General features: G+C 35.9%; 1 protein-coding gene across 2 annotated transcripts in view; it reads right to left on the bottom strand.

Annotated features, from left to right (window-relative positions):
• Positions 1-2,900: 2,900 nt before the first annotated feature.
• The window catches only part of MTDH (metadherin), a 33,088-nt gene continuing 23,071 nt past the window's right edge, over positions 2,901-12,917 (bottom strand). The window contains exons 11-13 of one of the 2 annotated variants that reach the window (XM_027657015.1): positions 11,328-11,447; positions 7,370-7,526; positions 2,901-5,769 (exon numbers count right to left, since the gene is read on the bottom strand). In XM_027657015.1, coding sequence (XP_027512816.1) covers positions 5,699-5,769; positions 7,370-7,526; positions 11,328-11,447 — 348 coding nt within the window. In that variant the 3' untranslated portion in view covers positions 2,901-5,698. The remainder of the gene's footprint in view (positions 5,770-7,369; positions 7,527-11,327; positions 11,448-12,917) is intronic. The other variant, XM_027657016.1, reaches the window with a different exon arrangement.

Below are 12,917 nucleotides of genomic sequence, written 5' to 3'. Positions count from 1 at the left end.
GCCCATCTTCCAGATCACTTATGATGATATTAAACAGCGCTGGGTCCAACATCGATCCCTGGGGGACCCCAGTCATGACAAGTTGCTGGTTTGAAAAGAAGCTCTGGGTGCTGCCTGTCAGCCAGTTCCCCACCACCACATGGGCCACTTGTCCAGACCGTAGCCATCCCTTTCTCTAGGAGCAAGCTGTAGGAAACTGTACTGAAAGCCTTGGAGAAATCCAGGTAGACAATGCCCACCACTCACCCCACATCAAGCAAGCCAAATACTTTGTTGCAAAGGATCATCAGGTTTGTCAAGCATGATTTGCCCTTGATGAATCTGTGCTGGCTTTTCCCAGTCCCATGCTTCATATGACAGCCCTCAGGAGGATTCATTCCACAATTTTCCCAGGGACTGAAGCAAGACTGATGGGCCTTTAATTTCCTGAATCCTCATTTAAGTCCTTCTTGGAGATGGGAGTGACATTATTCTTCTTTTTCCAGTTCTCTGGGACATCCCTCCAACTCCACAACTTCTCAAAGCCTATGGAGAGCAGCCTTGCAATGGTATCAGCCAGTTCTCGACACCTTCAGGCAGGTGTCCCATTGATTCATAGCGGTCAAGATCCTGAAATAGCTCACATACTCTCTCCTTCTTCACTGACAGTAGTGGATCTGTGTTTGCCTCAGCCTGGATTTTTCTTCCCAAGGCCAGTGGCCCAGCAGTGCTGGTGAAGACAGAAGTGAAGGAAGTGTTGAGAACCTCTGCCTTTTCAGCATTGTTAGTGACTAATTTACCTCTCTTGTTCATCAGCAGGATGGTATTTTCCTTCTGCCTGTCACTTCTGTACCTGAGGAACCCTTTCTTGTAGTTTTTAACATCTCTGGCCAAATTCAATTTGAGCTCAGCTTATTCTTCTCTAACTGCATCATCAGCTGAGCTTTTTCTTTCCTAATTGCATCTCTGCGTGCCCTAGCAATGTCCACGTAGTTTTCAACAGGTATTTATCTACTTCTTCATCTCTGGTATGTTTTGCTTTTGAGCAGACTCAGAAGCTCTCAGTTAAGCCAAGGGGGTCTCTTGCTCCACCTACTTCCCTTATTTTTAAAGGGGATGAACTGTTTTTGTGCTTTCAGAAGTGTGTTCTTAAAAACTTCTAGCACTCGCGTCTGTGGAAGATTCTCATGGAATCCCTTCCTTCTTGAGAAAACTCACTCTGCAGGAATTTCAGACATGGCTGCAGGTATTTCCCCCACTCAATAACTGCCTCTGCATACAGGTGAAAATGGGAGGTTACCAATCTTTCACACTGCCTTTGGAGACAGAGCAGAAGCAAACCCTGCACATCTCCTTGGATATACACCCAGCCACTAAGCTGCAGACAGACCATCAGTTGATACAGCTCCTACTCTTTTGGCTAACTGGCTGCAAGTCAGAAAGGCACTGGTCTCCAGGGTCACATGCCTCTTCAAAAGCTACATTAAAGCCTGGCTGACTGAGAGTGAAACCAAATTACAGAATCACATCAGAGAGGAGTTATCTCCCATCCAGAGCTTTGCTTGCAGACATAGTTCAAGGCACAACTTCATTTGTTAGCTATGTAGGCGAGGATGGCCAAGGAAATAGTAGCAATGAAAAACAAGCTGTGGCAGCCTTTGTCATAATGGCCTCTGAAAAAAAAAAAAAAAGAGCAGCTCCCAGTAATAACATATTTGGTTTATACTTCACCAGATATTTGAAATAAGGAATCACTTAACTCCAAGTCAGAGTCTATTGAAGAGGGGAAATACCGTGTGTGTAGAAGACAGGGAATCATCTCAAACTAGTCAGTTTTCTGAGTTCATTGTGGTGATCCGGTTCTGAGTGATCCATGACTTACCTTCTACCATGGACTGAATTAAAAACACTGAGGCAAGTTAAGAGATCACTTGATGCTAGAATTAACATAGAAAAGGTACATCTTCGAGCTGATGTTCCTAGGCATTTTTGTTTAAGAGCATTGTATGAAATCCTGAAGCCATGAGTTTCACGTTAAGAGTTTTAAATGCATTTTTCTTTTCCAGAAATACACCAACATTAAAGACATCACAGTTTCAGTAAAGAAATTGATTTGCAGTGCACCAGAGACCTTCACTTTGGTAAAATTAGCCAGAAATTTAGAACAGCAGCTCAATAGTTTCCTCAAGTGAAGGGACCCACTATGGAGACTAGACAATTTTAGTAATGCAACCAAGTTTCAACAGTAACGACCCGTGAACCATTAATAATGTGATATAAAATACAGATAACAATAACTCCCACCCTCCACCCATGAAAAAAGAGAAGTTGTCCCACTTTGCTCCCAATGTCCATCCCAATTAACAGCAGTTCTATTAGTCCTGTGGCAAATAAAATCTATTGTGTTGCCACACGACTTACAAGAACTACCGGTCATGCAGCCTTTCCTGGTCCTTCCCCCCACACAAATTCACTTGGCTGATGTTCTTAAATGAAGCAATTCACTCAGAATTTTAACAGTAAAATATTTTTAGCAGAATATTTTAAGAAGTAATTTAATGTTTTAGGGTTTTTTCCCTTCCATTCACAGCAGAACAATGAAGAAATCTTTCAGTACTGGCCTGAAAAACTGGAACTGCTCTTCACTGGTACTCAGTGGTCACCAGAAGGAGACTCACAGGTACAAGTGGCTGCAAGAGACTTGTGTTTTTTTAACAGCTGAAATCTTGACTGGCAACCAAGCTGAGTTAAAAGCAAAACAACTATGATTAATAACAGATGAAAGTCTGCTTAAATCATGTACTCTGCTGTCTGCACTTTTCAAAAGCCTTGTTCACAGGACGATCCCATGGCTAGGAACTATTAATAGGGTAGCTTCAAATGAGATACATTTCAGTTACAACACAACAGTACTAGAAGTATTTCTATAAATTTTGAAATGTTTTTAATATGTACATTCTTTCTTAGTAAATATTAAAGTAGTGCTCTTTTCTTGCACTTTTTTCTTTAGACTTCTAAAAGGGCATCAGAAATACAGTTTTCACCCCCCTCCAAACCAATGCAGTTACCTTTGTAACAAGCACATATGAATTCTGTACACCTTTCCCTCCCCACAAAAGAAATAAAAATATGCCATGACTATCCAATTACACATCATCACAAGTTTAAATTACACATACAAATAATTCCAGAGTATTTAGAAAAAACCAACATACTGGATTTATGGAACCATTCCATGCATTCAAAAAAAAAAAAAAAGAAAAAAGAAGAAAAAAAATTTTTTAAGTTTTTAAGTTTCTTTAAATGGTGTTTTTTGCTCTATCCAAGTACCAAAGTCTGGATTCAGTGTATCATTAAGACTAACCACTGCTTTAGTCATAGAAACATGACAGTACACAGATAACCAGGTTTCTATTTATAGACAATATGATATACAGTTACTACCTCTTTAATGAATGTCAAATAAAGCAAGTTTTGCTTTCTAAGACATTGACACTGCACATTAAGAAAACAGTAAGAGGTGCTGCTAAATAGGTAACAATATTTTGGAAGGAAGGTTATGTATTTATATGATCCCGCTTAGCAGTAGCAGTTAATTAGCAGGGTTCCTATGTTTTAGCTAATTTGTTTCTTTTTCCAGAATGACAAGCTATTCAAGAGCTAGCACTTACTAACCCAGAAATATCACCAATTTTATCTTCAAGAGGAAAAAAGAATTTATGCAGTGAAAGCCCTTGGGGGCAGTCTCTTTCATTACATAAAATCTTTGTATTTTCTACAAAAGAGGCTCGTAGCACAACATACAGATTGGAAACAGACATTTCAGACATACATTAAAAACCTGAATTCAAAGGGTATTCTTTTAACCTTTACTATGAAGACCACACGTAAAATTATCATATTTACATGCAAAGGACGCTGCATGATTTCATAATATCCTATTTCTCATGTTTGCCTTAAGATACTCCTTGAAAAGTTGTATCAGTTCTAAATTTATTTTACATGAATCTTGACAGATATCACTCTCAAGCATTACTCCCTCCCAGTAAATAAATCAATACTGTCAATATGCTCAATTTATTTTACCAAATGAATTTAGAGTGTCATATGTTCCTGATATACAGGGGTTAATACCTGTGCAAGTGAGTATCCATTTATCAGGAAAGCTCTCAATTAGCAAGGTGCATTTTCAGTACAATCAAACCCAGCTTGCTGCATTACCTGTTCTTGCCCTGAAACACTGTCAAACTGCAGTTGAGTACAGTAAGTACAAGATTGTTGATCAGTACCATTCATTACAGCTGTTAATAATTCTGTTTGTGCCACAAAACCAGAAGCCAACATTTGAAAAGAAATCTTGGCTCTTCTTCAACTGAATTTACCAGGTGATGTTAACTACCATCCTTATCAAACAGATATTTGTAAAGGCTATTTACAGTGCACATGGCTGAGCATGTGCCCTACAGACACAAACACAACTGCCAGTTGGATACCATGTCATTACACAGTGCCTGAAAATGACAACACATCTTAAATGCCATTTGAATTAACAGTTTCAAGAGGGAAATGGTCTTTATTTTACAACTGCTATACTTGCATCATTTTTTATTTTTTTTATATAAAAACACTAACTCCTGTCCAGAAGTCTAGACACATTCTACATACTACAGGTTAAGGCAGTAAAAAAATGTGTTCCTGATAACTGGTCTTGACAATGTCAATTAAAGCTGTCTGAAGCTACTCCAGTTCTCCAACAGATCTTTGAAATCCCAAATAATTTGAGAGTGAAAAATTAACTTTGCTTTCTTTTAGTAATAGAGACATAACAGAATTTGGTATGCTAAGTTAACAAGTGTTAAGGGAAGGAAACATTTCATTTCGGTTCATTCCATGAGTTTAAAAGTGGAAAGAATACAGTTTTAGATAGGACTCTGAATCAACCAAGAACTGTAAGGAATGAAGGAGAAAACCAATTTTATGCACATTACTGCATTCTTAAAAATATACTGTTATCTTCAATAATTCAAGTAAGGTAGTAGACATTATAAAAAATAACTTCATGAACCATACTCAAGTTTCAAATCACATTCTCAAACTTTTAACCCAAAGCAGTTTTATTGTGTTAACTTCATATAATAAACCATGAAGGTCTCACTGTACAAATGGTTAATGATTTGCACTTGTGATTCCTGTAACAGCTAGCAGACTTGCTAACCAACTTACTGTAAAGATATGGCAGATTATGTATTTAATCAAAGCACTTTGATTTAGGCATGAAACAAATTCAGATGGTTGACATTCTGTGCTTCTAATGCATCACTCATAAGAGAGGCAAGAAACACCCACTACTGTACAGACAATTATTTTTACAGAAAACCCTTCCTTGAAATTAATCTTTTATCCGCAGCTGTAGATGAGAGTATAATCTGTTGTAAACAGGGCACTGTGTTGTAAAACCAGTTTTTTTTAATTAAGATCTCTCTCCAAAAGTTGGAAAAACAGACTCTTCAGAATGTCTTTCAAATGTAGCATGTTCTGTTTGCTATATCATAAAGTTACTTTCATTTGATTCCTTTTTAAAGATGTTTGTGTTCACAGCAGTTCTGTTTTTAAAAAGTGTTTGAAATTTTTATAAAATTCTGTACATGTTCACAAATTATTGCATAAACAGCATAATCTTCATGACAATATTCAGCAACACATGTCCATCTCAGGAACCTCACGTTTCCCTTCTTGCTTTTTTCTTCTTTTTAACTTGTTTGGGGGATTCCCAGCTTTCTTCAGACTTCGCTAAAAAACAAAACATAACTATAGTGTTAGGACTGAGTATGTTTACATAGAATTGTAACTTTTATAATCCTGGATAGTACACAGGATGTTATTATGAAGTAATTCAGAACAATCAACTAGCAGTTCTATTCACCTGCTTCTTCCAAACAGTTTAATTTGAAGTACATCTAAACCAACATTTGCCAATTTCAACCTACTTTTTAACCCCACAAACACAGAGTGATACACAACAAAAGTCATTCATTTTGCACATCTATTATTTACAGAAGAGTCACTGTTATTTTCTGGTTAACTAAAAAATAATGTACATGTACACAATTGACATTAAATGCTCACTTTTACCAGATTACACTGGTTTTAGTCATTATATATGTGACATGTCAGAAGAGTTTTTTTAAAAATAATGAACTATGCAAAGATGCAGTTCCAATAAGAAACTATATTCTTTTCATAAAACAGACTGCCTTAAAATATGCTGGCTGCCAAGAGTGGTAAAACGAGTAAAGTATTGTATATACTGAACATAAGAGATGTGCTTTCAATTGCTGAGACGTGAATAAGTTCAAAAGATTTCAAAAGATCAGTTCAAAATTTTAGAGCCAGAACAAAAAGGCATCAATTGACACATTGACTTGAAAGATTCCATTGTTTCATGTATTGAAAACCAAGAAGCCAATTACTGCAGTTGAAGGAGACCATTATTATGAAGTCATAATTCTGCAATCATTAAAAACTCATTTAGTACTTTAACACTTAGCCAGGAACTTATTATGGATTGTCAGTATTTATTAATTTCATTAAAAAGTCTGATTCAAAACAACTTTTTTTTTTTTTATGCAACACCTTTCACATCCTGACTTCCTTTCTAATTTTCCCATATTACTGTGTGAGTACTTTGGTAGAAGCAGTTTTGCACCGTACAACAAGAAGGTACATTTGACATTTTTGGGCACAGTATATTTTCAAAAAACAATATACCTGCAGCAATTCAGCCTGATCTATGTGCTGTTAAGCTACAACAAAGAAATAAGTCCATCACTCAATACCTTTCTATTACAATATAAGCAACTGTTTTCCTATATGATTACATGGGAGCATACAGAAAAAGATGCTAATGAGCTAAGTTGAGAAGTCAAAAAAACCCAGAACGTTGAAAATTGAATTGTTTGTATTTTTTCAAAATTTTTGGTAGCTAAATATCCTGTCAACTGCTATGTTAGCAGCCATCTGTTCTCCACCAAAGGCTCACAAGCAGGCCCTTTGAAACAGTGTTGGCAGAACTCCTTAGTCGCAGCATGGAGCTCAAGTCCTCCTGGTGTACATGAGTACCTCCAAATGTCTGTTAAGGACTGGACAAGCCCAACAGACATTTTCAGTCATTCAAGCATATGAAGCCAGTTTTTCCTCACAATGAAAACAAATATATCAAAGTAATTCAGAGGAAGTTAAAAACATGGCAAGATGTATAAATGAGATACACAAGTACCCGATATGGCACTCTAAAACTCAAAGCCCAGGGCAAGGCATTCTGACTGTACACGCTCTATGGGGAAAAAGCACACTGAATTCAAACACAGGAACTGCACCAAGAGATACTTACTCTGTGGAGGAGGCACACTGTTTTGCTTAATATTAGGACTAGAAACATCTGTCTCTTGCAGCATCTGTGGCACTTGGGAAACGATCTTGTCAGAATTGCTCTCTGATACAATTACAGATGGCTCAGTAGAAACAGCAAGTGAAGGAGCCTCCTCAGACTATTTGAGAAACAGAAAAAAAAGTTTCCAAAAGTTTTTTAAGTCATATAAAATAATTACTCTTATGTGGTGTTATTTTAGCAGTATACTTAGCAGCTACTGAGAAGATGGCATTGAAAAATTAAGCCAATATTAAAATTCTTCAAAATTTTAAATTGAGGCTGTAATACTAGGACTGCCATCTAGTGCCAAAATTTTTAGTTGCACAGAAGTAAAGATAAACCACACAAATTAATTCTTAAACTATATCACATGCAAAAAAAGGGAAAACAATCTAGAAATCACCAAGATCCTAAAAAAGATTCTTGAATAGTTATTCAAGAGAGAGGTAAGACAGTGACACATATGCATTTGGTTGCAAGGCAAACAGGCAAGTTACACAGGCCCAAATACACAACTCAAAACTCAAATCAAACTTTTATTTAAAACGGATTTGCAGTCATTCATTCCTATCAACTGCTCAAAACACTCTGTATGCTTCTATTAGAATAACAAATATTTGCGAGAGCAGTCAGCAAGTATTTCAGTGGAAACTACTGGAGAAATAACTGCCAAGATACTCGCAGTATTTTCCAGCTATCTAGTCGGTTTTGAAGGTTCCCACTACAGAGACAAGACATAACTAACTTAGTGTGTAGCACTTATTGTAATTAAAATGAGAGCAAAACAGAAAAAAAATTTTTATATTCCAATAGGAAAGTCAGAACATAAAAAAAGTACGATCCCACAGCAAGTCAACAAATGACAAAAGGCTTCAAAAAAGAAGGTATTAGAATTGTGTCTTAGACAAGCAATAAAACCCAAACTTTAGGATGTTATTAAGAAGTCATGGCTGCAGTTGTGCCACAACGGACAAGACCTGGAACTCTGACATCAAAACAGTGAAGTCTACAACCAGCCCTTGATGCAGATGTACACAGAGCCTACGTTACAGTCACCAGTTTGTACTGTTTCCATCACTATAATGCAAGCATCTCAAAAATTCAGTCAGGATATACAAAAGAGCAAAAAGATATAATTTTCTTTTAATCAAATCACACTAAGCAAGAAATTAAACAACTTTACTTGAAAAAAACAAACACATGAATTTAGAGGATAGCAGTTCTCTAACCTTTTATGAATAGTTTGCTGTACCCTTACACAGACTGAAACAAGTTTTTTTAATAACTATAACTGCAGTATTTCTCTTAATCTACTGAAAAATTAGTAATCTCAAATATTTTTTAATATATCAACCATGCTGATAAAATGAATTCCCATCCTACAGGAGTTCCAAGTTTAGCTAGTTCTAATGTTGCCTAATGGTTAGCAATCATCAGCTACATAAACAAGGGAGCTTTAGCACAATGAAATGTGGTTTCTAAAACAAAAGGAGGACATAAAGTTTCTAGTGCAAGGTAATGAATTCAGGTAACTGGTATCATAGTTTTGTTAGGACAGCCACATTCCACCAGCAGGTAAAGAAACTCAATTAAGATTTTAATGGCTCAGCTATCTTAGGTTGACTAACAAACAGTTTGAATATTACAGCTTGCAGTATTACTGACAATGTAATGATACAGGTACATACAGCACTATCTGGACATTTTTCCAAATTTTTCTATCTAAATTTTGGATACAGAAAAGTGGGTAGTGATACCAAACATTAAAAATTGGGTACTACTCTTTTCTAGGATATTCTCTGTTAACAAATCCATTCAGAAAGTAGACCTGTAACAATGAATAAAGCCTACTTGAAGATATAAATAGTTATATGCATAATTATATGATTTAGTAATGAAGTAGTAACTTGTCGAAGCATTACAAATGAAGGATTTCCAAAGATATCTCTTCATTTAAAACTAAAACACGCCTGTTGATAAAATGCAAAAAGTTTCAATGAAGCCCAATGTATAATATGGGAAAAATAGGGTGATGTGAAACAGACATGTTCAACACTCAGGTATTTCTGGTGTCTCTGAGGATATCCTAAATAATAACTTATTTGTACTCAGTTTATTTTCCCTTATATTTGGTTCTCATGTTTTGGAGCATTTGCTCAAGCAAGACTAAATTACCTACCTTGGAAACTCAAGTCATCCATTTCACACATCAGTCACAGATTGTTTCTAAAACTTTTTGGAACAGCTGAGCCAAACAATATTGGAAGGCATCTCTGCCTGTGTGAAATTACAATGAAGCCAAATCTGATGGCAAGGAGATTTGATAAAGACTGACAGACCATCTGCATTGTCAGATACAACAATTCGCAAGCTGTCCTTTATCAACTCCAGTTCCAGAGAATGCTACTAATAGTTTCATTTATCCTCTTCCCCCATACCAAGTTTAATTCAGTCACCACTTACAGACATATATAGGTACATATATGAACAGATTGAATTTAAGATTCAAGAGTAACAGAAGCTCTCGAGCCCCTCAAAAATAGCACAGTGTGGGTCTACATCACCAAATCACCTAGGAATTTTGGTATGATTATAAACACTAAAGAACTGAGGAAAGTCTGCTGAAACTGGGTTTGTATTTTGACAGTGTCAACAGCTTGTGAGAAAAAATAAAATCTAACTGCTGACACATTTCAAATCAATTTAGATTTCTGAACAGCAAAAGCTATAGTCTTTTGGGATGCACAAGTACACCTCTTTCTAGATGCCAGAAAAACCCACCTTGATGTCACAACCCAAACTTTCTGTCTACACATTTTCAACTAAAGCTTCTAAACCAAAGCAAAGACACTAACAGGAATAAAGGCACTTGCATACACAGGCAGATATCTTTTCAAATACAGCTTCAAAAAACCACCTCTAAAACCAGCTATGCATTGGTCAGATAGATAGGTAGCTAGTTGCTAACCTTGAATAAAGGTTGAACTGATCTAAACTAAATAATTGTAGTAAAACTCCACTTGGATGTAGGGTATTTTTAATGAGCCTTAAGTATGTGTGAATGAATGTACTTTTCAAGACACATTTTCAACACTCTTCTGTACTTTTTCTTTGGTGACCTGCATCCTCTTGTAAAAGATTTCATTCTAGGATTTTCATTTGGATCTTAACACCTTGTTATCCTTACAAAACTAATGCTTAGCACTTAAACTCAGTATTCTGACATATACTCTCTGCTACTGAACTGCTGCCTCACTAGTATTGTTCACTTTTTATGGAACACAAAATCAATGTCAACAGAAATATTAAATACTTTGCATCTCCTACAGTGTGACAGTTTGTAGGGTAGCAGTATCTGAGAAAGCTGCTATTTGGAGAAAAATTGAAAGAGAACTTGTATTCACTAGAGTGTGTTTCAATTTTGAGATGAAGCAAAGAGTTTGTGAATTGGTTCACATAAAACCTTTTCTTATTCAATCACTAAGACTAAGCTCAGTATAGCTACAAAAAATCAATTTTAGACAGCATTTAATCAGAATATAGTAAGTCAATAACACTTCATTCTTTTGCAACAAAACAGTAGAATATTCTACTAGTCTTGTGCTCAGAACTTTTAGTTCTTGTGTTTCCAGATTTCAAAGGTTTCAACTATTGCCTGAATAATTCAAACGAGAACAAAACTTGCCAGTCAAAAAAGTGACTACTGATTTCGAAGATACTGCTTTTCAGAGCAGATATATTTTTTAAAACTTGTAAATGATATCTATCTGAAATTCAATTTCTCAATTACCTTTACATTTGTAAGCATTTAGCCTGCAACAGTATTCTTCGTGTAACCTTATCCATACAAATTAATCTTTAAAAGGACTTCAGTACTTCCAAATCCAATTGTAACATAAACCAAATTTTGCATCCCTACCTTAGCTGGTTCACTAGTACTTATGGTCTTCAGAGAAAAAGCTCTTTCCTGCTGTGGTTGAACTTTTGAGGTATCCTCCTGAAATTCCTCTCCAGCTTCTCTATCCAGTTCTTCAGTGTCCTACAAAAAGGGGTGTGGGAGGGGAAAAAAGAAGAGCCTGTGTTTGCAGTCAAGTTCTGACTCTTCTTCTCTGCATGAGTTTTGTTGCCATACTTTTATTATAGCTTCTATAACTTCTATACTAACTTCCATAACTAAGAAAATCTATTAAAAAAATTAAAGTAGTGGGCTAAAATTAGCCTAGGCTAACACTCAAAATTTATAGAACAACATAATAAAAAAATACCCATAGAATCCAATAAAGCCCAGAAAGCAGCATTCTTCATACAGTTTACTAATAAAAATCACAATCTGAGAATGAACTACACTTCACACTCCTGTTAAATTATAAGGATGTGAAATTAAACTGAACTTACTCTAAAAACTTTGCAAAAGTATCACAGTGACACTTGACTGCTCTCAATTCTGTGCTTTGTTACACACAGAGTTTTAAAATGCAAGCGCTGCATATTAACCTGCATAGTTGTCTATTATTAAGCTTTAATATTTTTGCAACCCAATTTAGTTTGCCATGATGCCTGTAAAACAAACTTCAGTACAAAAACTGAAAATATGTTCAAAGTATCCAAGACTTTTACTCCTTAAACACTCTAATGGTGGAAAGTTTTCATTTTATGTGTGGAATTAGAGTAGTTACACCTCTTTATAGGACTAGAAGAATCCCACGGTGGTAAAGAGTAAATAGTACACAGGTCTCAGATTTTAAACTGGAAGTACCTCTTGAAACACTGTTCCTTCACTTACTTCCACTGGAACCTTATAAAAATGCAGTCACAGTCTAAGACTGTTGCTTCTTGACAGGAAAGAACACATTGCCTTACACCTAGCTCTTAAGTTAGCTTCCACTGCTTTGACAAACACTGAAGGCAAAAAAAGAGTGTGAACATTTAAGTAAAGTCAATGAGAAAGATGAAGCTGTTTAAATGAAGGTGTTCCATTTTCAGAGAATAAATATACAGATTTTAAGTGAGTTTGAAGTAGGACTGGCAAGTTAAATTACTAAACTCTTATAAAAGGATAACTTCAGTGATGTATTGGGAGTTCTGTCAGCTCCTATCAAGCAACACCCTCAATTTTACATAAAAATTTAGTACAGATAAATTCTCATCTGTAAACTTATGGCTTCATAGACTGATGGACTGAAAGAAAAAGTAACAAAATTGAGTGGCTGGAGACTAATACGTAGAATAAGTGAATCTGATTATGTTAATATGGACAGTAGAACTCCATTTGACATATACCACTTAAAAGACAGCTCACAAGCAATGGAAAAAAACCAAATTCAGAATGCTCTCACTGACTATAAGATCCAACCAGGATACCCACAAACACCTGTTAACCATAACCTATTAATCTTGACCTACACTCAGAATCATTGTAGAGCCCAGAACAGATTTCAATTACAAAAAAGCTGCAGTCCTAGTTCCCCTAGACTGAATCTGCCTCAAAAGAAACACTGCAAATTGCCTC

The sequence above is a fragment of the Corapipo altera genome, unplaced genomic scaffold, assembly GCF_003945725.1.
Source record: "Corapipo altera isolate COAL_440 unplaced genomic scaffold, ASM394572v1 52b, whole genome shotgun sequence".
In the NCBI taxonomy this organism is placed as follows: domain Eukaryota; kingdom Metazoa; phylum Chordata; class Aves; order Passeriformes; family Pipridae; genus Corapipo; species Corapipo altera.
This window is presented reverse-complemented; position numbering and strand designations above follow the sequence as displayed.